The sequence below is a fragment of the Monodon monoceros genome, unplaced genomic scaffold (genome assembly GCF_005190385.1).
Source record: "Monodon monoceros isolate NGI ecotype Baffin Bay Population unplaced genomic scaffold, NGI_Narwhal_1 Super_Scaffold_18, whole genome shotgun sequence".
In the NCBI taxonomy this organism is placed as follows: domain Eukaryota; kingdom Metazoa; phylum Chordata; class Mammalia; order Artiodactyla; family Monodontidae; genus Monodon; species Monodon monoceros.
Window position 1 is genome coordinate 50,027,603 of NW_021703774.1, and position 26,283 is coordinate 50,053,885.

Sequence of the window (26,283 nt, forward strand, 5' to 3'; positions counted from 1 at the left end):
ATCCCTTAATGAACAAAATACATTTTTTAAAAAGGAACATTAAGAGGAAATTGGAAAAAGAGAAAAATTTATTCACAGAACTCTGAAGGTGATCTTATGTAAAGAAAACATTGTATTGATTTTCATAAAGGAGTTAGAGGTAGGTCCCAGAAACCTAACAGTTTAGAAACCTAAATCACCAGTAAGTTTGATGACACCTGGAAAAAGCTGAAAATGTATAATGAAACAGCTGATTTTTAAAAACTTGGGGGAAAGAAGTTTTCTGGGATCCTGCTCTGATGCCCTTTAACACATTAAAAGAACTTGAAAGAATCGTATTCCAAATCGTATTTGGAAAAGAGTCATATTCCAAATCTTAATTGTGCTTTATTTATAATATTTACTATTTCCTTCACTCAAGTACATTTATTTTTAATATAAGTAAATCAATTTTAAAATGCAGATTTACTAGTTACTTGGAATACACATTTAAGAGCTTTTTTTAAACTAAAATATAAAAACATCATACAATGTTTAAACAGAATGGGTTAGAGTTGAGTTCATCTCAGAAACTGAACCTGACTGAGATGACAGCCCGAAAAGCTATTCAGGTCAAATCATCCAAAAGATTACTATTTACAAAAGTATCATGACTTTAACACTCAAAGGGCTTCCAGTTAGATCTATTAGAGAAAGTAAAAAGGAATATTTTGATCTTTGAAAACACAAAATAATCTCACCCCACAGTCTTCAAAAGTATCCTTTAATATATGGCATGGATCTAAAAAATTAGAACAATACTTATCTTACCTGCCTAATAGGGCTATTATAGGATTAGATTGAGACATATTATGTGTGAATATGTTTTGAACAATTACTAAGTCTTACACAAATGTTAGGTATTTTATAAGAACATGCTTAGCTCATCAATTGCAGACTGATGAATTAAATTAATCACCTATTTTGTTAAGAAACCTTGAGCAAAAACAGATTTAACTGTAGTTCCTTCTTTAAAAAAAGTAATGTTTAATAATGACTAAGATCTAAAAATGAAATCATAAAAGACCTCTCTACCATTATGTTACCCTAATGAATTTTTCTTGTATACAGATATCTTTTTTTTTTTTTTTTTTTTTGCAGTACGCGGGCCTCTCACCTTTGTGGCCTCTCCCGTTGCGGACGCGCAGGCTCAGTGGCCATGGCTCATGGGCCTAGCCGCTCCGTGGCATGTGGGATCTTCCCGGACCGGGGCACGAACCCGTGTCCCCTGCATCGGCAGGCGGACTCTCAACCACTGCGCCACCAGGGAAGCCCTATATAGATATCTTAATGTACAAAGAGCTTTAATTAACTGAAATAGTATACTTCCTCATGGAACTCACACCTTACTAAGGTGATAGTATTAAAGAAATATTACTGTTAGTTGTGAGACTGTCAAATTCATTAAAGAATAGTTCAGTAAAGAAAGTTACTATTAGCTGTGAGACTATCAAAATGAATAAAATTCCCACTCAATAAGCAGCTTTCAATACAATAAAGGAAATAAAACATATACAAATAAGTAGAATACCACAAGTTAGATGATGAAAACTTCCATAATAGAAATGTAAACAAAGTTTAATAGAAGTTCAGAGAAGGGAAATGTTATTTCTAGCTATGGGGGAAAGTAGGCATCTTTGTCAGGGAAGAAGTCATATTTGTGCTAGGTCCTAAAGGATGAAGAGGACTTTGAAACGTCCCTAAATAAAATACACATTTCCCTGGAAGAAAAATGCTTCCAGTTCACTGGGGGGGAAAAAAAAAACCAAAAACCAAAACAAAACAAAAAACTGTATCTCGTTAAATAGTACCAATATCCCTCCAATATTCATTCACAATTAAACAGAAGTTACCCTTTTCACATCCTCCCATCCTTCCCCACATCTCAATGCCCCATATTTAACCCTTCACCAAATCTTACCCATTTTAACCTACTTAATGTCTCTCAAATCTGTCCACTTCTCTCTTCTCCATCACCATCTCCATAGTCTGAATTACCATCATCTCCTGCCCAAACTACAACAATAGCCTTCTGACTGGTCTCCCTGCTCCACACCAATCTATCTTCTACACTGAAGGCAGAGTGGTCTTTTCGAAAGCAAATATGCCAGGCACTACCTTCCAGACCCAAATCATTAACACATGGTTACTTCTCTAGCCTCATCTTATACCATGTGCCCTCTCACTATTTGTGACCCAGCCACTCTTGTCTTTATTCCAAGTTCCTCAAACTTGCCAGGCTCACTAACACCAGGACCTTTGCACATGCTACCCTCTTCATCTGGAACACTTGCCCACTCCTAACTCCCCTCACCTAGTTAACTCCTATTCACCTCTTAGATCTTAGTCACTTCATTAAGAAAGTCTTCTCTATTCTCCCAAACTAAATTAGATCATTTAGCTATATACTCTTAGGACCGACCCTGTGTACTTTCTTATACAGTATTTGTTAGAATTGTAATTTTATATTTATTTTGTGTTTATTTGATAAATAATTACCTCCCTGACTAAACTTGTAAACACTATTAGGACAGGATTCACAAATAATTAGACCTGCCAACATACACACTTGTTCCTAAGTCAATACATTTTCTTTTCAGTCAAAATATGTATGGTGAACCAACAGGTATAGACGTCATTGCCCTGCCGACACTACAACAAGCAGTCTGTACACCAAATTCTGGCCATTCACCAATTCCCACCTACTCTTGTTTCCCATTGTCTATTTGGCAAAAATTACTTTATTTTTTGACCTAATAATAAGCATGATTTAGCAGCTTAATTGTCTGCTAGTAAGAAGATTAGGAAGTTTAGTCTAAACGTGGAAAAACTGACTTTGCTTGCCAAAAATAGCACCTTCAGAAAAGAAAAAAAGTATTTCATTGATTTATTCAGGTCAGGTAAACATTCCCAACTTCCACTCCACCATTTACAGGAAGAGGTGTGCTATGAAATTTGTAGTCAGGGCTTATGCCATTAATAGTTTGCAGCATATGTGGAGGAATTTAAAGTAGATATGAAGGTTTTTTATTGTGTTGAGTCAGATGGCTATATGGGTGACACTACACTAAGGAGATACAGTGACCTCATTGGAGCACTGACTTTAAATAAGTATAAGGCACTAAAGAAACCCAACTTGTCAAAGCTTCAATAGCTCAAGGTCATACCTCCCTGAAGAGGTGAAAATACCAGATTTGAAACTGCAGAAAGAAAAGAAGAACACTGCTAATTTGCTCCAGGACATGTTATCATTCAGGTCCAAACCAGATATGGGGGGACTTCTATCAGTCAAGATTAACAAGGACCAGATTTACCCTTCTGTCTGAAACAACTAAAATTATTATTTTCCCATATTATATAAATCTTTTTAAAAGACTGAAGCAAAAACAATATTTTTGTGGGGTTTATAAGTAGAAGTAAAATGTATGACAACAATAGCACAAAAGCCAGAAAGGAAGAATTGTAAGTATAATGTTATAAGGTTCTTATACTATACATGAAGTAGTGTAATATCACTTGAAGGTAGACTATTATAAGTTAAAAGATGTATACTATAAACTATAAAGCAATCACTAAAGTGAAACAGAATAGAAAATTGAATCATAAAAATTACATATTTATTTCAAAAAGCATTAAAAGAGTAAAAGAGAGAAAAGAACAGATGACAAATAAAACATAAATAGTAAGATAATAGATTTAAACCCAACCACTCAATTTAAACCTAACCAATCACATTAAATATAAATAATTAAGTACAATCATATTAAATATAAATAGTCCAAATACCCCAACTGAAAGGCTGGATAAAAGATCAAGACTCAACTACATGCTGCTTACAAGAAACCCACTTTATACAGACAAGTGGGTTAGAAGTAAAAGGATGGAAAAAGGTATTCCATGCTAACACAAGTCACAAGAAAGCTAGAGTGGCTATATTAAAATCAGATAAAATAGATTCCAGAACAAAGAATATCACGAGTGATAGAGATGAAAATTTCATAACAATAAAATACATAATGATATTATGTCTTCATCAGGAGGACATAACACACCTAAATGTTTATGCTCCTAATAACGAGGCTTCAAAATACACGAAACAAAACCTGATAGAGGGACTTGCCTGGTGGTGCAGTGGTTAAGAATCCACCTGCCCCATCATCAAAAAATCTACAAACAATAAATGCTGGAGAGGGTGTGGAGAAAAGGGAACACTCTTGCACTGTTGGTGAGAATGTAAATTGATACAGCCACTATGGAGAACAGTATGGAGGTTCCTTAAAAAACTAAAAATAGAACTACCATACGACCCAGCAATCCCACTACTGGGCATATACCCTGAGAAAGCCATAATTCAAAAAGAGTCATGTGCCACAATGTTCATTGCAGCTCTATTTACAACAGCCAGGACATGGAAGCAACCTAAGTGTCCATCGACAGATAAATGGATAAAGAAGATGTGGCACATATATACAATGGAATATTGCTCAGCCATAAAAAGAAACGAAATTGAGTTATCTGTAGTGACGTGGATGGACCTAGAGTATGTCATACAGAGTGAAGTAAGTCAGAAAGAGAAAAACAAATACCGTATGCTAGCACATATATATGGAATCTAAAGAAAAAAAAAAAGGTTCTGAAGAACCTAGGGGCAGGACAGGAATAAAGACGCAAACATAGAGAATGGACTTGAGGACACGGGGAGAAGGAAGGGTAAGCTGGGACGAGGTGAGAGAGTGGCATGGACATATATACACTACCAAACGTAAAACAGATAGCTAGTGGGAAGCAGCCTCATAGTACAGGGAGATCAGCTCAGTGCTTTGTGACCACCTAAAGGGGTGGGATAGAGAGGGTGGGAGGGAGATGCAAGAGGGAAGAGATATGGGGATATATGTATATGTATAGCTGATTCACTTTGTTATAAAGCAGAAACTAACACACCATTGTAAAGCAATTATGCTCCAATAAAGATGTTTTTAAAAATAAACACAATCTTAAAGATTAAAAAAAAAAGAATCCGCCTGCCAATGCAGGAAACACAGGTTCAAGCCCTGGTCCAGGAAGATCCCACATGCTATGGAGCAACTAAGCCCATGTGCCACAACTACTGAGCCTGCGCTCTAGAGCCCGTGAGCCACAACTACTGAGCCCATGATCCACAGCTACTGAAGCCCGTGTGCCTAGGGCCCATGTTCTGCAACAAGAGAAGCCACCTCAATGAGAAGCCCGCGCATCACAACAAAGAGTTGCCCCCACTCACCGCCACTAGAGAAAGCCCACACACAGCAACAAAGACTCAATGCAGCCAAAAAAAAAAAAAAAACCTGAAAGAACTGCAGAGAAAATTAGACAAATCCACAATTATACCAAAGACTTCAACAAATCTGTCAATAATTGATAGCAAATCAAGAAGAATATAGAAGATTTGCACAACACTATTAACCAACTAGACCTAATAGATATTTATAAAACACTCCACTCCACGACAGCAAAATACACATTTAAGTGCACGCTATATTCTGGGCCATAAAACAAGTCTCAGTTAATGTAAAAGGATTCAAATCATACAAAGTATATCCTGACCACAAATTAGAAATTAGTAACAAAAAGATACCTGGAAAATCCTCAAATATTTGGAAACTATATGAACTTCTATAAGCCCATGAGTCAAAGATGATACCAAAGGAAAAATGAAAAATTATTTTGAACTAAATGAAATATCCCATATGTGTGGGAATGGAACTAATGCAGTACTTAGAGGAACATTTACAGCATAGAAATGCCTTTCTTAGAAAAGAAAAGTTGCAATTCAATGGTCTCAGCTTTTACATTAAGAAACTAGCAAAGGGATAACAAATGAAACCCAAAGTAGACAGAAGAAAGGAAATAATAAAGATCAGAACAGAAATCAGTAAAATTTGAAAGAAGAAAAAGTAGAAAAAAGACAATGAAACCAAAAGCTGTTTCTTAGACCAATAAATTTGATAAACTTAAACCCACCAGACTGATGGAGGATAAAATAGGGAAGACACAAATTTACAATATCAGGAATGAGAGAGGTAACATCATTAAAGATTCTGAAGTCATTAAATGGAAAAGGAAATATCATAAACAATTTTATTCTGATAAATCTGACAACTTAGACAAAATGGACATAATCCTTCAAACACACAAACAACAAAAGTTCATCAAGAAGAAGTGAATAACCTAAATGACCTTATATTTATTAAAGGAATTGAATTTGAAGTGAAAAAAATCTTCCCACAAAGAAAAGTCCAGGTCCAGATGGCTTCTCTGATGAATTGTACCAAAAGTACAAAGAAGAAATAATACCAATTCTACACAAACTCTTCCAGAAAATCAAAAAAGAAAGAAATACTTTATACAACACATACTATGATGTCAGCACATTCTAAAACCTAAGCCAGAGAAATAACACAAGAAAACTACACACCAATATTCCTCCAAGAATATAGATACAAAATTCTTTAACATAATTTTAGCAAATCGAATCAAACAAATCAAGCAACATATAAAAAGATAATACATCAAGATCAAGTAGGGTTTATGCAAGAACGGCAAGTTGGTTTAAGGCTCAAAAATCAGTGTAATTAGGAAATTCCCTGGCGGTCCAGTGATTAGGACTTGGTGCTTTCACTTGTGGTGGCCCGGGTTCAATCCCTGGTCAGGGAACTAAGATCCCCCGAGTCTCACAGCCAAAAAAAAAAAAAAAATTGTAATTATTATTAGACTAAAAAAGAAAAACTATATGATCATCTCAATAGATGCAGAAAATGCATTTGACAACATCCATTACTGACTGAAAAAAACCTATCAAGAATAGGAATAGAAAGGGATGTCTTAAAATTGGTAAGGGCATCTACGAAAACACAAACAAACTTAAAGCTAACATCACACTTAAACAGTAAAAGACTGAAAGCTTTCCTTTTAAGATCAGGAAGTCAAGGATGTCTGCTCTCACCACTTCTATTAAACGTTATCCTGGAGATTCTAGCCAGTGTAATCAGGCAAGAAAAGCTAATAAAAGGCATCCTGATCCGAAAAGAAGTAACATTCTTTATTTACAGACATTATATATGATCCTCTATATAAAAAAGCTAATAGAATCTACAAAATACCCACTAAAAATAACAAGTGAATTTAGCAAGGCTGCAGGATAGAAGACAAAAATGCAAAAATCTTTTATAGTTCTATATAGTAGCAACAAATAATTAGAAACTAATTTTTTTTAATATACTATCTACAACATCATCAAAAATTGTAATATACTTAGGGGTAAATCTAACAAAAGATGTGCAAGATCTGCACACTGAAGGCTTTGCAGAGAAAAATTTTAAAAGACAAAATACAGAGATGTACTGTTATTAATAATATTAAAATATTAATTCTCCCCAAATTGATCTATAGATTCAACACAACAACAATCAAAATCCCAGCAGGCTTTCTGTATAAAATTGACAAGATGAGTCTAAAATTCATTCAGGCATGGAAATGATCTAGAATAGCTTAAATAACTTTGAAAAAAGAAAAACAAAGTTAGAGGATTTATACCTGACTTCAAAACTTACTAGAAATCTATAGTAATCAAAATAGTATGCTTGTGAATCAGGATAGACAGTAGAAAGACAGAATATACCAAAGACCAGATGTAGACCCCCATGTATATTTGATCTTCAACAAAGGTACAAAAGCATTTGAGTGCAGAAAAAACAGTCTTTTCAACAAATGGTGCACGACAATTATATATCCATATTTTTAAAAGTAAATCTCAATCCTTATTTTGCGCTATCGACAAAAATAAAATCAAAATGGATCACAGGCCTAAAATTATAAAACTTTTAGAAGAAAACACAGGAGAAAATCTTTACAACCTTGGACTAGACAAAACTTTCTTAAGTAAACTATGAAAAGCACAATCCACAAAAGGAAAAGAAAATATTCATCAAAATTAAGAACTACTATTCTTTGAAGACAGTGTTAAGAGTATGATTAGGTAAGTCACAGAACGGGAAAAAGCAACTGCAAATCACATATCTGATTAATGACTTGTATCCAGAATACAGAAACAACTTATATAAACTCAATAAGGCACACCCAATCTATTTTTTTACTGAAGTATAGTTGATTTAAAAGTTGTGTTAATTTCTGCTACACAGCAAAGTGACTCAGTTAGACATATATATACTCTTTTTTATATTCTTTTCCATTATGGTTTATTCCAGGACATTGAATACAGTTCCCTGTGCTATACAGCAGGACCTGTTGTCCATTGACAAACCCAATTTAAAAATGGACAAAAGATTTGATTTGACATTTCACTAAAGAAGACAGATGAATGTCTGATAAGCATACGAAAAGATGCTCAACATTACTAGTCATCGGAAAAATGCAAATTAAGACCACTTTGGATATTGCTACACATCTCCTACAAGGGCTTAAATTAAAAAGACTGACCATACCAAGTGTTGGTAAGGCAGTAAAACTGGAACTGTCATATCCTGCTGGTGGTAAAATGACACAAGCACTTAGGACAACAGTTTGGCAGTTTCTTAAAATGTTAAACATAAACCTACCATATGACCCAGTCATTCTACTCTTAGGTGTCTGCCCAAGAGAAATAAAAGTATATGTCTACACAAAGACTTGAACGCAAATGTTCATAGAAGCTTTATTTATCATAGCAAAAAAACTGGAAACAATCCAAATGTTCAACAAAAGGTGAACTGATAAATAATCATGGAATATCTACTCAGTGGCATACTACTAGATAATACAAATAAATTTACTGTTGATACATGCCACAACATGGATGAATCTCAAAATGTGCTGAATGACAGAAGCCAGACTAGAAATAAGTGTATGTTATATGACTTCATTTATATAAAATTCTTGAAAATCCAAACTAACCCATTAAAAACAAAAAGCAGTTTAGTGGTTGTCTGGTGATGCGGTGGTGGGGATTGAGCAGGAAGATTACAAAGGGATGCAAGGAAACTTTTTAGAGGAAATAGACGTCCATTTTCTTGATTGTGGTGATGGTTTCATAGTTATGTATATATTTCAAAACATATCAAATTATGCTTTAAATATGTTAGTTTGTTGTATGTCAAATATATTATATCAAATTGGTTTTTTTAAGACGTATGAATTAGATCAGAATGTAACACTATAACTCACTTCCCACTGCTATAATGCCCATAACTCAAAGAATCACAGATTTTGAAGAACTGCAATTCATTAGTAGGAAAGTTAAATTTCAGAACTGGTTCACAGTTTGCTGTGTTTAAATCATGCTTTAAGTTTCTGAGTCCTTGAAATACAAACCTTAGGATATGTTTAAACTACAAAGCATATGCACCATAAAGATAACCAGGTTCAAGAGGAACTAAGATGAAAACAAATCAGGAATGATGAGAGGCCAGTGTTCCTGGGCTTTTGGAAAAGAACATGTGAATTCTAAAAATATCCTAAAATGTCTCTTATATGGCCAAGCTCTGATCAATGCTTGGGTTTCCCTGGCTCTATGAAAGTGGATTCTCTTTTCAGAATTTCTGATATCAAAGGGGAGAGGCACTTGAAGTGTAAATCCTAGAATAAAGCTATGCCCCAGATGAATATGATTCATGGTTCTTATGATTGTGTGGTCTCTTATTAATTTTTTTTTTTTTTTTTTTTTTTTTTTTTTTTTTTTTTTTTTTTTTTGTGGTACGCGGGCCTCTCACTGTTGCGGCCTCTCCCGTTGCGGAGCACAGGCTCCGGACGCGCAGGCTCAACAGCCATGGCTCACGGGCCCAGCCTCTCCACGGCATGTGGGATCTTCCCGGACCGGGGCATGAACCCGTGTCCCCTGCATCGGCAGGCGGACTCTCAACCACTGCGCCACCAGGGAAGCCCATGTGTGGTCTCTTAAATTTCAGTATTCTCACTGGCTTGGTCAAACATCAATGATAGGCTGACAAAGGCATTATTGGGGAAAAAACACTATTTTTATATTTTGTATTACTGCTAAAAATACATAAATTTTAGATCACTAATAGACTTTGTGTAACCTTTTTTAAATATAGAAATATTCACACCACCCACCCACATACAGCTTCCTCATGTTGTCTACAGTTAATAAAACTTAGACAACTCTACGAAGATGTTCAATAGCATCATGACATCCAAAGCATATCCAGCACATCAAATGTCATTATTTTATAGTTATGGTGCTGTATAAAACACATAGGTAAACTTCAAGGTTCAAATTAACAAATATCACAGTGAATGCTTTTTATAATGAGTTTAAGGTTCTTATATATGAGAAACGAAATTATACAGTAGTTAAGAACACAGACTCTCAAGACTGAACTGCCTGAGTTCAAATCTCACACTAGCCACTTACTTGCTCCATAACCTTGGCCAAGTTCCTTTATATGTCTACGCCTCTGATCCCTCATCTATAAAATGAGGATAATAATAGCATCTACCTCATAGGGTAGTTATGAAGATTAAATAAATTAATAGGCCTAAAGAACCTCAAACTGTGCCTGGCTCATGGTAAGCAGCCAAGAAGTTTTACATTATTGTTGTTGTTATAATCATGCTTATGATTGTCACTGTTATTAGAGTTAAGATTACTATATAGGATAATTAACACTTATCACTGATAATTTGAAAAATACAAATATATCTACTAAGAATTAATATAAAAGAAGGATTTGAATAGACATTTCTCCAAAAAAAATATACAAATGGCCAATAAGCCCATGAAAAGATGCATGGCATCACTCATCATGAGGGAAATGAAAATCAAAACCACAATAAGGGTACTTCCCTGGTGGGAATGCAGGAGATGCGGGTTCCATCCCTGGTCAGGGAACTGAGATCCCACATGCCGTGGGGCAACTCAGCCCGCACGCCACAACTACTGAGCCCATGTGTCACAACTAGAGAGCCTACATGGCACAACTACTGAGCCCTTGTGCTCTGGAGCCTGCACACCACAACTAGAGAGCCCACGTGCCACAACTACAGAGCCAGAGTGCTCTGGAGCCCAAACACCACAACTAGAGAGAAGTCTGCGCACCACAACGAAGATCCCACGTGCTGCAACTAAGACCCGACACAGTCAAATAAATAAAATAATTAATTAAAAAAAAAAAACCACAGTGAGATATCACTTCACACTGACTAGGATGGCTTTAATAAAAAAGAAAGGAAAATAACAAGTGTAGGCAAGGATGTGGAGAAATTGTAACCCTGTGCATTGCTGGTAGGAATGTAAAAAGGTGCAGATGTTGTGGAAAAGTGGCAGTTTCTCAAAAGTGGGTATAGATAGTGGTGAGGGTTACACAACTTTGTGAATATATTTAATGTCACTGAATTGTACAGTGAATTGGTTACTCTCTCTAGCATCCTCACTTTTATTCCTTTAGTTCACCAATAAAGAACTCAATACCCATTCTTACCTAAAAGGCTCCAAAAAAGGCAGAGAAGCTAGGATAAGACATACTGCTAAATTCTAAGAGAACTTAGAAAAGCATAAAAATGCTACTTTGATAACTCGTGATAGGGACTTCCCTGGTGGCGCAGTGGTTAAGACTCCACGCTCCCAATGCAGTGGGCCCAGGTTCAATCCCTGGTCAGGGAACTAGATCCCACATGCATGCTGCGACTAAGAGTTCACATGACACAACTAAGGAGCCCTCGAGCCGCAACTAAGGAGCCCGCCTGCTGCAACTAAGACCCAGCACAACTAAATAAATAAATATATTTTTTAATTTATAAAAAATAGCTCATGATGTATTTTAACACAACTATATTAAACTGGAAACAGTAACTATGAACTTGGATAATAGAGATGGGATAATTTTTCCCAAAAAAGTACTGGATTGTAACTCAGTTCCAATCTTACTCAGATTCCAATATAACTTCACCAAGAACCTTTAAATCACTAACTTTACATGATTACTTCCCAATAAAATGGAGAAAAGACATCATTTTTCGTAAATTTATTGAAAAAATACAGGGTATTTTCAGACTGTAGAAAAAAAGCAACTTTGTAAAAAGGTATCATTTTATAGAATATGCTCACAGGTAAATGGAATAACATTACTGGTTATATAAGTGAAACATTATCATTGCCAGTTATGCTACAGGCAAAGAAAGATTACCGGCTTCACAAGGTAATATGACTATTTCTCAAGGTATGATAATCAAGATGTACATCAAAAACATAACCTAAAGTACAAGTAACTAAAAATTTCCTCAAACTGATTTAGGGGGTGCTTGAAAAAGAATGACTTAGGACTTTCTGACCTGAATAAAACAACAAGAAATATGGCCATATTAAATCCTCTAGAGAATCTTTCTATTTCAATAGGAATCACCACATATGATATTGTTCTTTCTTAACCATGTTATCAAACAAGATTCAAAAATTAGCAAATAAATCTTCATTTCTCTAAAAATGAAAACTACTATGAAGTCTTTATGAAGCCAGAAAATACTAAAAGTAGAGTCATTTTTTAGATTTGAACCACGTCTTTTTTTAGTTGGTAGCTACTATGCTGGGCATCTTTTTCAGGTTCATTGATACAGGCTAATCACCAACCACTGGGCAAAACTGGCCCATTTCAAAATAGGAACGTGCACTAGAAAGACCTTGGGTTTCCTCACTCGGGGGTATTCTTGAAATCTACAAATACATAGAAAATTGTACACAGTCAAGCCTAAGGAAATCATGGGAACAAGATATATAGTATATCCTGCCCAAATTTAAATCAAACAAAATCTCCTACAAACTTCCACAATATTAACTGGATACAGGATTCTTCATTTCACTCAAACTGCTCTATGTCACTATTAAAAGTTAAGCTACTTTGTTCCTTTCTAAGTGTGCTCCTATTACATGCTAAACAAATGACTAATGGATAAAAGAAAATTTGGGTATGATTTCAACTATATAGCATTTTGGAAAAGGCAAAACTACAGAGGCAGTAAAAACATCAGTGGTTTCCAGGAGTTAGCGGGGTAGTGGGTAAGAAGAGATGAACAGACAGAGCACAGAGGGTTTTTAAAGCAGTGAAAATACTCTGTATGATCCATAATGGTGGATACATGTCATTTTACATTTGTCCAAACCCACAGAATGTACAACACCAAGAGTAAACCCTAATGTAGACTTTGGGTAAAAATGATGTGTTAATGTAGGTTCATCAACTGTAATAAATGTGCCAGTCTGATTGGGGATGTTGATAATGGGGGAGGCTATGTATGTGTGGGAACTGGGGATATATGGGAAATCTGTTATCTTCCTCTCATTTTGCTGTGAAACTACATCTGCTCTAAAAAAAATTAAGTCCTTAAAAAAAAAAAAGAAAATTTGGTTAACTGCTTAATGGTCTATACAAACTACGCTTTTTCAAAACAATTCCTATTCCTGCCCTTTTTTTTTGAAGAAAATATTTTAAATTACTTTTCTCATTAATGTTAGTTCTTGTTGCCATTCCTCAAATTTGGCTTTGACATTATAAACTTCCCTAAAACATACCTAAATGAATCCCATGCTAAAAACTCAGCATTAACACAGTGCTATATAAGGTATACACCTCAGTCATTCATCCAGCTAAAACTAAATGAACCTATATTCAAATCACTGATGTCAATTCCTTCTAATACTCTGAGAAACAAAGAGTAGAAGGAGGACATGATCAGCTGAGATGAAAGCCACCAACTATGTTCTTCTTAGAGTATCTAGAACATTATGTATCTGTGTCAGGTCATTTCAGTTGCAGAGTCTAACGTAGTATATAAATAAGGCCATGTTCATGGATTTGACCTTTAGCAGACCAACTGCTTTGACTCTATACTCATGCTCCCCTCATTCACCTGGAAATATGCCATTAATCAAAAGGAGTACCATTGAGGAAAAACACTCAGTTTTGAAGGTCAGTCTTATAAACATTAGAACTCTGAGCACATTTAACATGTGCTAAATAACGTTTAAGGCACTACATGAAATCTATGCAAACATACTTCAATATGTTGAAAGTAGCAATACAGAAGTAGGACTTAAAATTATGAGCCATACTTTCATATACTCGTGGCAAGAACTGCTTTCCAGGAAGGTCACACAAATTTGGCACTAAGTCTCAGGCCTTTAAAAACATACTCTTCTAGGAATTCAGCCTAAGGAAACAGTCAGAAGTTCAAAGACTTATGCACAAAGAGAATCAATAGACTGCTAATATAAAATTTTTGAAAAATGTTAATGTTTAAAATAGGATAATGGTTAAATCAGTTACATTCAATTAGTCATTAACAAATTATATTTTCATATAAGCCTCAGTAATAAAGCTGTGTGATACTGGCACATGAACATAGACAGACCAACAGAACATAATAGAAAATCTTGAAATAAACCAAAATGTATATGGCAATCTAATGAAAGATAAAGGAGTCATCTTAAATCAGTGGGGAAAAATTAATTATTCAATAAATGGTGCTAGGATAACTGGAAAGCCATCTTTCTAAAAGTGAAATTGTATCTATATCTCATACTTTATACCAGGATGAATTCTAAATGGATCAAAGGTTTAAATGTAAAAATAAAAACAAGAAAGTACTAGACAAACCATTATTATTTTATAACCTCAGAAGAGGAAAGGCCATTCTAACTAGGACATAAAACCAAAAAGCCATAAGATTGATACATTCGGGACATTCGGGACATTGATACATTCCTTGGCAGTCCAGTGGTTAAGAATCTGTGCTTCCACTGCAGGGACACAGGTTCAATCCCTGGTCAGAGAACTAAGATCCTGCATGCCACGCAGTGTGGCAAAAAAAAAGAAGAAGAAGAAGATTGATACATTCAACTGCATAAAAATAATTTCCTCATAGAGGAAAAGAAAAGATAAATGAAAATACTGGCAACTCATGGCAGACAAAGGGCTCTTAATATACTAAGAGTTCCTGCAAATCACTAAGAAAAAGATCCAACAACCCAATAAAAATGGGCAAAAGATATGTACAGTCACAATAAAAGGTATATTTAAATGGCTCTGTAAGATATTCAATCACATGTAATATAAGATTTGAAAGAATAAAATTAAACTAAGACTAATTTTTTAGATTGTCACATTAAAAATCCTTGATAATTCCCTATGTACGGGGAGATGGGCATTCTCATACCTTGCTGGAGAAATATAAATAGGTACAACCCCTAAGAAGAGCAATTTGGGAATATCTTTCAAAATTACAAATACATCTATCTTTGACCTAGCAATTCCATGAATTTTTGTTATAGATACACACAAGCAAAATGGCTTATATCCAAGATTATTCGTGCACTATCACTTGCACCAGCAAAATGTGGGGATTGGTTTAATAAATTATGATTCATCCAAGCATCATGCAGCCATAAAAAGAATGAGGAACCACTTTACAAATGGACAAGAAAATATATCCAAGATATATTAATAAGTGTGTGTGGAAGGGAGATGTGAGGGAGGAATAACACAAACTCCAGATCAATTCCTATAATGGGTTAACAATTCTGTAAAAAAGGAGAAAAAAGCATATACACAGTAAAAACTATGATACTATCAATTCAGCAATTAACAACTGGCTCCAGACCCCCAGAACACCCAACCAACTTCCTTTGGGGGTTTGTTCCAGTCACTTCATTAACCTCACAAAAAAATGACCCAGCCTTTTTTTTTTTTTTTTTTTTTTGGCCATGCGGGATCTTAGTTCCCTGACCAGGGATTGAACCTGTGACCTCGGCAATGAAAGTGCAGAGTCCTAACCACTGGACCACCAGGGAATTCCCAAACCCTGAATTTTTTTAAACTACATTTCTTGGATCCCACTCTTGGCAGAGTTTTTACCTATCTATCTATTTCTATATGCCTGGAATAGGTATGGAAGGATACACAAAAATTTCCAACATTTATTCATTGTGTGGGAGGGAAATGATTGCCTGCCAGATGGCAAGTGAGGGGTGGGGAGGAGGGGTGAGAGAGACCTCATGACATATCCTTTTATACCTTTTGAATTCTGAAAGAAGGAAATGTATTTCCTATTTTTAAAATTACATTTAAAAATAAAAATATATTTGAAAAAATTTTAAACATTTTCAAAGCCATAAGAAAATATGCTATTAGAAAAAGGCAGGATATAAAATAGATGCAGTATGATACCAAATATGTACAAACAAGTATATCTGTACACAGAAAAAACTGGAATAAAATAAAATATTAAAGGAAGAATTATCTCTAAGAGGTGGAATTATAGCTGATTTTAATTTTCTTTGGCTTTTCCTATAATTCAAATTCTTTACATTAAGCATGGATTACATTCATAATTAGGAAAATAGTATTAAATTTTTAATAATATGAATCAGAGAGGTTAGATATTAAAAGGGAGGTATAAAGCTACTAAGGATTATCCAGGATTCTAAGGATCATAAATGAAACATTCAAATTTCCTCAAAACATCACTCCAATGGCAGAATAAAGAATTTAGGAAAAGATCTAATCTGTCCTCTAATCTACCTCTTAAGGATCACTATGAGATTATTCTCATCCTCCTACTTTCTGGATGTTTTGACTGTTTTTGTTTTCTGTTACCTAGGTAATGGTACTTCCAGCATTTCCCTTAAAGACTGTGAAACTAACAATCTGGTATTTCTCACTGACCTTCAGCTTTGAAAGGCCATCTCCCTAAGGGAAAGCAGTAAGATCTAGAAGCTATAACAGAAGGCTGAGGAATCTGAGGTTAAGAGTTCTAATCCTGACAAACTGTGGAATTTGTCTCCAATTTTGGGAATAAGCTAAATTTCCTGAGTCAGTTTACTTAATGAGGAAACTTAAAGGATTATTTTGAAAAATATTTAGGACTATCAACTTTTTACACTTTTTAACTCTTCACACTATTCTTCTGAACTCTGCTTTCTTGCCTCATGTTAAATTTTTCCTCCCTAAATTTTCACTCTTCCAAACAGTATCTGCAAGTATTACCAATGTCTTAGACTTAGGAGCAGGGAGGGGATACTTTTAGAAAGCCTACTGTAAATGACACAACATGAACAGAACTTGAGCCAAGCTGAAGACAATTTATGGGGGAATAAGCATGCAATCAGGATCTAAACTGGACCTTATGAGCAAAGTGGCCACAGACAACCAATTAATGTAACTACATTGAGTAAGGGAAGGTAAAACTCAAGACTCCTAACACCTGAACCCTGCTGATAGAGATAGGAAGATGATACCTTCTATGTCACAGGGCAGCAAATGAAGTTTTGTCATGCTTGCTTTCAAGGGCTCAATTTTTATTTCTTTTGTTTACCGTATTCCCTCCAACCCCATTGAGCTGGGCCTCAGGACATCTTTTTTTCCCTACTATTTACATATCATGTACTTCTTGATGGCTGCCTTCCACAAGAAAACCAGCTACATTAAACTTGTAAAAGGTTCTCTACCAACAGGTCTTGAGAAGCACTTGATAGCCTTTGGGAAGAAACAAACATCAGAGAGCAATTATCCCTCTGCCAAGGGCGGAGTGCCCTCAGCACACTTCAAACTCCTCCTCCTGGATAACAAGACCGAACACCTCTCTAGTTACTTAAAAGTTATTCCAATAGGGTGGGACAAGGGAGCAGACAGCTGAATTTTTTCTGGATTAACTCAGTCATTAGTTCAATGCTTTTTTGTGGTTCACCTACTTAAAAGGTGATCAAATCACTTTGTGCTACTCCAGAGAGCAACTGCTAAAAACAATTACATAAACCCTCCACTTCAATTTACCTTATCCTTCTTTCTAATAAAACAAAGTGTAAGAAACCACTGCCTTGCTACCATTTCTTCAGTAATCTCAGTAAAGCCTACTTTGTCATATGAATCCCTTTTCTTTTCCTTAGCAAATCAGAAAATTTTATTTCATTCATCATAAATAGGATACAAGTGTACATCTTTTTTTTTTTTTTTTTGCGGTACGCGGGCCTCTCACTGTTGTGGCCTCTCCCGTTGCGGAGCACAGGCTCCGGACGCGCAGGCTCATGGCTCACGGGCCCAGCCGCTCCGCAGCATGTGGGATCTTCCCGGACCGGGGCACGAACCCCTGTCCCCTGCATCGGCAGGCGGATTCTCAACCACTGCGCCATCAGGGAAGCCCTGTACATCATTTTTTAAAGTGCATACACTGAATCTTATTATCTGAAGAAGATAAAGGCAATCCTTATAAACAAACTATTCTCAGATAAACAGGGGCAACCTAGAACTTCATATTATTTACATCAGAGAATTTGTACAGATCCTCAATTCCATACCGGCAATTCCTAAACCCAAAAAGCTCTGAACACTCTTTTTTCATAACTTCTTTAGCAGTAAAATCTGACCTGCACTGACACCATGCTATGTATAGTGTTAAACAATACTTAGCATGAATGTCCATTTGTTTAATTGCAGAACTATTAACATGACTGATGTTGCTCCACACACCACTAGGGGGGTTATATCACTATATATACCATATTTTCTAAAATCAAAAGTTTTGAATTTTGAAACACTCTAATCCAAACAGTTTTGGACAAGGGATTGTGGATGTATAGTTTCTATACTGCAAAAGTATTTTCGTTCTCTGAAAATGAAATAGCAATAAACCAACATGATAGAGGGTAGAAAAATACTAAGATGTTGTAAAGGAAATTGTCCACCATCTAAAACATTAGTAGAATACATAATTTAAATGAGATACATAAATTTTCTCTTGAAGGAAAAAAAGGAGGGCTATTTGAAATCAATATAATTTAAAATAAACAGTATATACCTAGGCCTTCTTGGAAGTTCTCTTTAATTTCAGTGGAGAACTGTCTACTCCTACTGTGTATAAAATGTGTTGGAGATTATGGGAAAATGATGTGTCAACACTCAAAGTCATCCTTGAGTATTTCTTTTTTAATGAATGGGCTTAAATATATTTTTTTAATATTTATTTATTTATTTGGCTGTGCTGGGTCTTAGTTGCCGCATGTGGGATCTTTAGCTATGTAGTGCAGGATCTAGTTCCCTGACCAGGGATTGAACCTGGGCCCCCTGCATTGGGAGCCTGAAGCCTTAGCCACTGGACCGCCAGGGAAGTCCCCATCCTTGAGTACTGAACTCAAGCTTAAGGTCCCAAGGATTCCTAAAACATTAATACTCATTTGTAAAAGTTCAATTAATAGTATTTGAGGAAATTAAAACACTTAAGTAACATGAACATGTTGTGGGATATACTGAATACATAGTCACTGATTTTCTTCTGGCAATCAATTAGCTAGAGCACATAAAACTTCTAGTCTTGGTTGAGCAATTTCATTTATCTACATGTTACCACAAAACAGGAGTCATGGGGTGCATAAGTAAGACGTATAAGAATGAGTGATTTGCGGGACTTCCCTGGTGACACAGTGGTTAAGAATCCGCCTGCCAATGCAGAGGACATGGGTTCAAGCCCTGGTCTGGGAAGATCTCACATGCTGCGGAGCAACTAAGCCCGTGTGCCACTACTGAGCCTGCACTCTAGAGCCTGCGAGCCACAACTACTGAAGACCACATGCTACAACTACTGAAGCCCGCACACCTAGAGCCCGTGCTCCGCAACAAGAGAAGCCACTGCAATGAGTAGCCCGCGCACCGCAACGAAGAGTAGCCCCTGCTCGCCACAACTAAAGAAAGCCCACGTGCAATAACGAAGACCCAATGCAGCCAAAAATAAAATTAATTAATTTAAAAAATAATAAGTATTTTTTTAAAAAAAAGAATGAGTTGCTGAGAATATTCAAAGTGAATTATGCTAAGAACTTTCTGTATAAGGCCAGTGAGTTAGTCATAACTAATTCATACTAGACCAAAATAAAATAACTTCCTGGACTTGTTACTGGTTGCAACATTTTAAGTAAACATAGAAACAGGTTCTCTAAAAATGCAATAAAATATACTTTTTTAATTAAATCATCCTTTGTTTTAATTTATGAAGTATAAGCAATATTACTTACTACAACCAGATAAGACTTCTGCCCCCATCAACTCATAACCAGTCCATGAGAAATTCTTACCAAATTCCCATTGCCATATTTCTAGAATTATATTATATTTGATGCAGTATGATTAATTCCCTTTTTCTTCTGCTTGCTGAAATAGTACCAGCCTTTAGAAATTTTCCAGGAGGTCCCTATCAATCATTAATAAACAATGAGCTATATATTAGCTTAATGGTAGGCAATAATGTTGATGTTATTTTATTAACTGAATATTTTAGATAAGTCCTGCCCATACTATTAAAATTAAAAACAATATGGTTTCTTGGTGATCACTTCATCATGAGAACTATATTTCCCCTCTAGCTATTTAAAAGCACATCTGTGCATACACCTGCAGATCTGTTGTACTGATGGGTGCAGAGCTCCAATGCGGGCACTTCTGGAGACTGGTATCTTTAATTTCCCCCAAATAGTGCCCTTCACTCACCATCCATTCATGGTAAAGTAGTTAATTTTAACGTCCTCATTGTTTACCAGAAAGCAGAGACAGCGAGGCTGGCTTTGCCGTTCCCGTTTCCTTTTGCTGGGCTGCTGAGCTTTTTCAGCCAATTGACTTCACTTTGAGGCTATAAATATCTGAAAAATGTTCTGCATTTGATGCTCTTGGATTCTGCATCCATATTTAGCTGTTTGTGGCATGCCTTTGTTTAAGCTACTCTACCACCCATACAGTCAGTCAGGTTGAGATCTGGATGGTCAAAGGACAGATGGATCAACATTCAGCACACACTGACTTACCGTGGGGGAGGCATCGATCTGCTAGACACTGTGACAATGAAGGGAGTGGCAAGATAGGAATACAGAGATAAACAAGACAGACAGATTCCCTGGTGTCAAAAATATTATAGTCTTGACGGGGCATGGGCACAACTTATAACAATATTGGAATAAAACAAATGAAACACTTTACAACTAAAAGAAAATGAAGAATAGCACAGCATAACTATTTTCTCTTGGCTGTGTCTCAAAAATGTGCATTTGTTTGTGTTCTAAATATAGGTCTACATATTATAAAGCTCTGGACATATTCCAAAAAGTTTGCAATCATGACAATACACAAAACTCTGAATATAGGTATAATCCACCAAAGAGCCAGACCTATCAGTAGCAAACTCAAAACAGTGCCCAGTCTTCAAATTTTGTGAGGCAAACTAATAAAATATTGTTTCCAAAAGTTTCTGTAAGTAAATAAATAAAAGTTTCTGTTAAGATATTTGGGGAGAGGGGTTACTTCTGTTCTTCTTGTTTGTTTGCATACTGATTTCAAACCTTAAGTATATTGAAGAGGATATAAACCATAGCCAGAAGCACTTAATACAGCTCCTTACTTTGCATCTTATCTTTAAAACCCACAGGTCTATTCTAGGTTAGGTCTCAAAACTGAATGAGCTAGATCTGAGATCCCCATTCCCACCTTCCTATCTTGTGAAAACATTCCAAACAAATATACATCTGCCCTCAACATTCCTTCTTTCAAAACTCAGTTCATTGACCTTTTGATAAAAGTGCTCCCCAGAATCCTGATAGTCATGATTTAAATGTATTAAAGGCTTGCTTGATGCCTGGCCCCAAGAGTCAGGGTGGAATTGGGAGGCAAAGTTGTAGGTTAAATAATAGGGTAGGCCATAGAATCAGAAAACTCAAACTAAAATGTACCATAGATACAATTACTCCAGATTCCACATTTTATGTAGAAACCTAGACCCACGGACTTAAAATTACTTGCCCAAAGTTAAACAACAATTTGTGGCAAGGCCAGAATGAAAACCCAGGTTCTCAACCCCCAGTTGCATGCTCTAGACTAGTTTCTGGATTTCTTTAAAAAACGTTTGAGTACACTCATCAAAGTCTCTTTCAATTGTGTAAAAGAACCTTGATGTTCCAAAACAATCAGGATTTTGAACACACAAAACAAATAAACAAGAAAACCAAAACGAACTGTTTTCCAAATTGATTTTCTACATTCTATTTTTTTTACTTCAAAGCTTTTCAAAGAGCTATACAACAGGCAACTTAAAAACTAGCTAAGGACATACAAAAGCCAAGAGTCATTCAGATAGTTTTGGAATATTTACGTCAAACTAAAGACAATAAAGTAGTACCCAAGATGAGCTGCCTTAGAGGAAGGAAAGTAGCAGTACTAAACAGTAAATAAAAACTTCTGGTTAATTGATAGGAAAGACAAAAAAGTTACAATGCAGTAGAAAGTCTGCAAATTGGCTTTGAAATGCACACTATATATGTGTGTGTGAGAGAGAATATATATTTAAGAATATACACACAAACCTAGCCCTAGGAATGGACTACAAAAACAAGCACATGGGTTTATGGGTTATATGCAAAGGAGGTAGTTAACACTAAGTCTAGAAAATCCAGACAGAATAGTTTGACACTGAAATACTGAATTGTCATATATACATATTCTTGCAGTAACAAGGCCCTATCTCTAACTTCATATAAAAAACAATATGCAAAAGAAGTGTATAAGGACAGAAAGGATAGAATAGGAAAAAGTTGTAACCACAATATACTCTAATTCAAGCTCAATTTCAGATTCCCACCAACCTTTGTTATAAACCATCGGCTAAGTAGGAACAGCAGGTGGGTGGAAAAATCAGGCACTAAAGTTTTTAATCTGCTGAGAATGAACTGGGTGACCTTGCATCATCTCCCACTTCTTTGCTTTAATTCTTTCAGTTAATTAAAATAACATCAAGAAACATTTATAAGCATCCAGCAAAATACAATTAAGAATTGGTTATAAAAATTGATGGATTTTTAGAACTACAAGGACCATTAAGAGATTATTTAATCCAATCCACTCATTTTACAGAAGAGGAATGAGACGTCAAAAAAGTGACCTGCTCTGCTCCAAATCACATAGCCATGTAGTGGAAGAACTGAGACCAAAATTCAGATCTCTGGGCTCCCAGTTCTATGATCTTTCTCATGGTGATAGACTTAAAGTCTTGAAATCAACTGAACTATCCAGGAAGACAACTTCAAAGTCACAGTCTCTCTTGAATACTAAACACATACCCTGTTCAGGATGAAAAAAAAAAAACAAAACATAATGTACTTGATCACTAACAGGCTTAGATGCACATGACTGCAGGATAACATCTTAACATTGTGTTGATCTCAGGTGCTTCAAATTTGCCATCTTATACTCAGCCACATTACTAATGTCTTTTATAGTCCTGTGAACTAAGTGATAAACACCCTGACGTTTCAATATTTTGGAAAGCCACAGCTCAGTCCTGAATGCCAGGCTATAAATCCTTGGGCTATGGGTTTTCAAAACCAGCATGGTTTTAATGCTGCTACAAGGCTCGCCCTAGTAGAATCTCATCATTCAGTTTTAATTAAAGAGGTGGTTACTAGGAATGCAGAAAGGGAAAGTTTTAGTGTGTTCATCACTTTTTAACTTGCTGAGTAGCAACCCAGTCACTTTACAAAGAGCACCAGAAACAATAGTGCAATCCGAAACAATCCACACCCCTTGGACTAAATGCTTGCCTTTGGAGAGTGAGGTTCAGAAAGAGGTTATAGAATTAGACTGTTCCCACCAAATAAATGCTTCTGATTTTTATTTTATTATCTTAACCTCTGCTAAGCTGTTTCATAATATCTTAGTTTCCAGCCTTGCCTCACTCCAGAGAAAGCAGTGAAACGCCATTCATTTGATTTCACGGTGTGTTCTTCTTGAAGATCAGCTGACACTTCCCTTGAAGTCACCACCTGAGAATTAAGTCTACATAGCCCAACTCCACCTTAAATTTACTGCAGGTACCCGAAACGGTCCAAAGACCATAATGAGTCACATCTCTCTCCTCAAGTCCTAGTCTGGAGAAACTTGTCAAAAATGCACCCCAGAACCAAAAGGGATGTGGGAAACGGACCCAGGATGGATGGGGACTGAGAACAGGACTGAGACCAGGGAATGAATTTCAGCCTGAGCAAAGACACAAAACATCAGCCTCTAAGACGGCCTTTGGTCCTTACCGTACACCCGGACCCAGCTCTGTTGCTGGCACACGGACTCCAGAAGGATCCGATCCAACATGCCACCGGTCACGGCCCCACTGACCGGGACAACAGCGTCCAGCTCCTCCGGGGGGAGCGGCGAGTCGGACTCCAGTCCCGGGAACATCTCCGGCCAGGAGAGCGCCTCCGCGGCTCCTCCGGACGACAGGGAGAGCTCCATGGTGCCCCTGAGGGACAAGGCGGCGGCGGCAGCGACGGCGGGGCGGGCGCGCGGCTCCGCGCCCTGCCTGCGGGAAGGGGAGGAGGAGAGCGCAGCAGCGGGGGCAAGGACCCGAAAGGCAGCCGGCGCGGACGCGACTCACCTCCTTCCCCGCCGCCCACTGCCCGCGGCTCGGGCGCTGCTGCCCACCTGCAGCCGGCGGGCGGGACCCAGCCCGGGAGGCGGATCCAGCGTGGCCCCGGGTGGGGGTGGGTCCGGGCTCAGGTATGGGTCCCTCCCGGGAGGGGACGTGGAAGGACCCGGGAGGGGCGGCTCGCCCGCCCGCACCCTCGGAGCCGCCTTTCTGTGCCCCAGCCGGCGTCACCCGCGGGCCGATCGGGCCGGGGCTGGGGATGGAGTGGGGCCAGACAGGGCTGGGCTGGGGGCGTCGCCGCCAGGGGCCGCCCCCTTTGACCGGCTCCCGCCGCCGCCGCCGCCTCAGGGGCTCCGAGTGTCCACTCCCTCACCCCTGGGTGGGGGGGGCGGGGGAGGCGGTGGCCCCGGATTCTCGCCCGCCAGTCCTCAGCACCCACCCCAGGAATGAGCCGACCCGCCCCTCTAACTCTCAGGCCAAGGCTCTCGCCGCTGCTCGGGGTCCGGCTCCGACTCCGCGGCGGATCCCACAAGCCCGGCTGCCGCGGCTGTGGCGGCGGCAGGCGGCATCCCAGGGTGATAGGCCGGAGTAATCGAGGGCCGAGAGCCAAGCCGCGTGTGCAGTAGAGTAACGAAGCGGAGGAGGAACTGCCGCCGAAGGCAGGAAAAATCAGACCCCGAGTTATTCATCCAGCCAGTCCCGCCTACTTTCCAAATACCCTCTCCGCCACCGCCCTGCAGTGCATTTCCCGGTCTACCAGTCTTCCCAGCTGCTTCTTGAAGTGGAGCCGGCGTGGAGAGGCGGGGTGGAGAAGGGGTGCGGGAAATTTAAAAAGAAAGGAAAAGAGCTTCCCTTTCCCCTTTTCCCACCCTTTTCCTTGTACGTATGCATTTATGTCTTTATTTATTTGGACCAACATTTCTTTCTCATTGGACGGAGAGATTGGAGATGCTGCTTTATTTTACAGTCACCCTAGGGGAAAAGCTTCCTTCCTTCCCAGAGAGGAGAGTTGGCAGCGGGGTCTGGGATTGTGGGATTGTGTGGGGCCCGCGCTCTGCGACCTGTCCGCACTAAAGCTGGATTTGTCATCGGTTTAGAATAGCATGGTTAAGAAGTGTGGTATGGATGGATGGACGGGCCTCGCAAGCACATGAAATGCTCAAAAGCCTAGTATTAACCAAACGTGTTTCTCTTTTTTTGCCTTCGATCTTTGTGCAATATGTTGGCTTTTTTACCGAGGTCTCTAATGATGTCACTTGCGTTTTATTTTTGGTCTGTCTGTAGACTGTCTCTCTTGACCTTGGGTTTAATTTTATGCCCACCCAAGGCAATATTCACCAGTTCAGATTTGAGTTCTGGAAAAGTAATAATTATGATTTTAAAATTGAAAAGTAACAAACAGTGTCTTGCACATAGTAGGTCTCCAACAGTGTTTCTTGAACATGGCTGCATAAAACCTAGCAAGGGTTCCATAAGTATACATTGCGTTGTTGTTTTTTTTTTTAAACTCCTTTTGGGGACGGTGTTTAGTGTTTGTCCCCCGTTTCTCCCTACTTGGCACAAAGAGACGGGTCTACAAGGGGACATTTTTGTTTTCTGTATTGTTTGGGCTTATCAAGAGGTATGAGGAGGCGTTTTGTAATTTTCTCTAAACTGTTATTTAGAGTAATAGTATTTCACAACAGGAAGTAACCTTAGAGAGAATCTCATCCTGCCTCCTGTTTAACAGGTGAGAAAACTGAGGAACAGCCATGTTACCTGGCAAATCAACCACCAATACAGATAGGTCTGCAATGCTTCAGTGATATTGGTTACTTCAACTTCTTTCCCTCAAAA

General features: G+C 37.7%; 1 protein-coding gene and 1 non-coding gene across 3 annotated transcripts in view; both read right to left on the bottom strand.

Moving 5' to 3' along the window:
* RASAL2 (RAS protein activator like 2) overlaps positions 1–25,026 on the bottom strand; it is a 387,077-nt gene extending 362,051 nt beyond the window's left edge. For both annotated transcript variants that reach the window (XM_029231144.1, XM_029231143.1), the window contains exon 1: positions 24,113–25,026. In XM_029231144.1, the coding sequence (XP_029086977.1) occupies positions 24,113–24,314 (202 nt within the window). In that variant the 5' untranslated portion in view covers positions 24,315–25,026. The remainder of the gene's footprint in view (positions 1–24,112) is intronic.
* On the bottom strand, positions 15,778–15,850 carry TRNAE-UUC. The gene has a single exon. It is a non-coding gene; the product is annotated as a tRNA-Glu (tRNA).
* Positions 25,027–26,283: the final 1,257 nt, after the last annotated feature.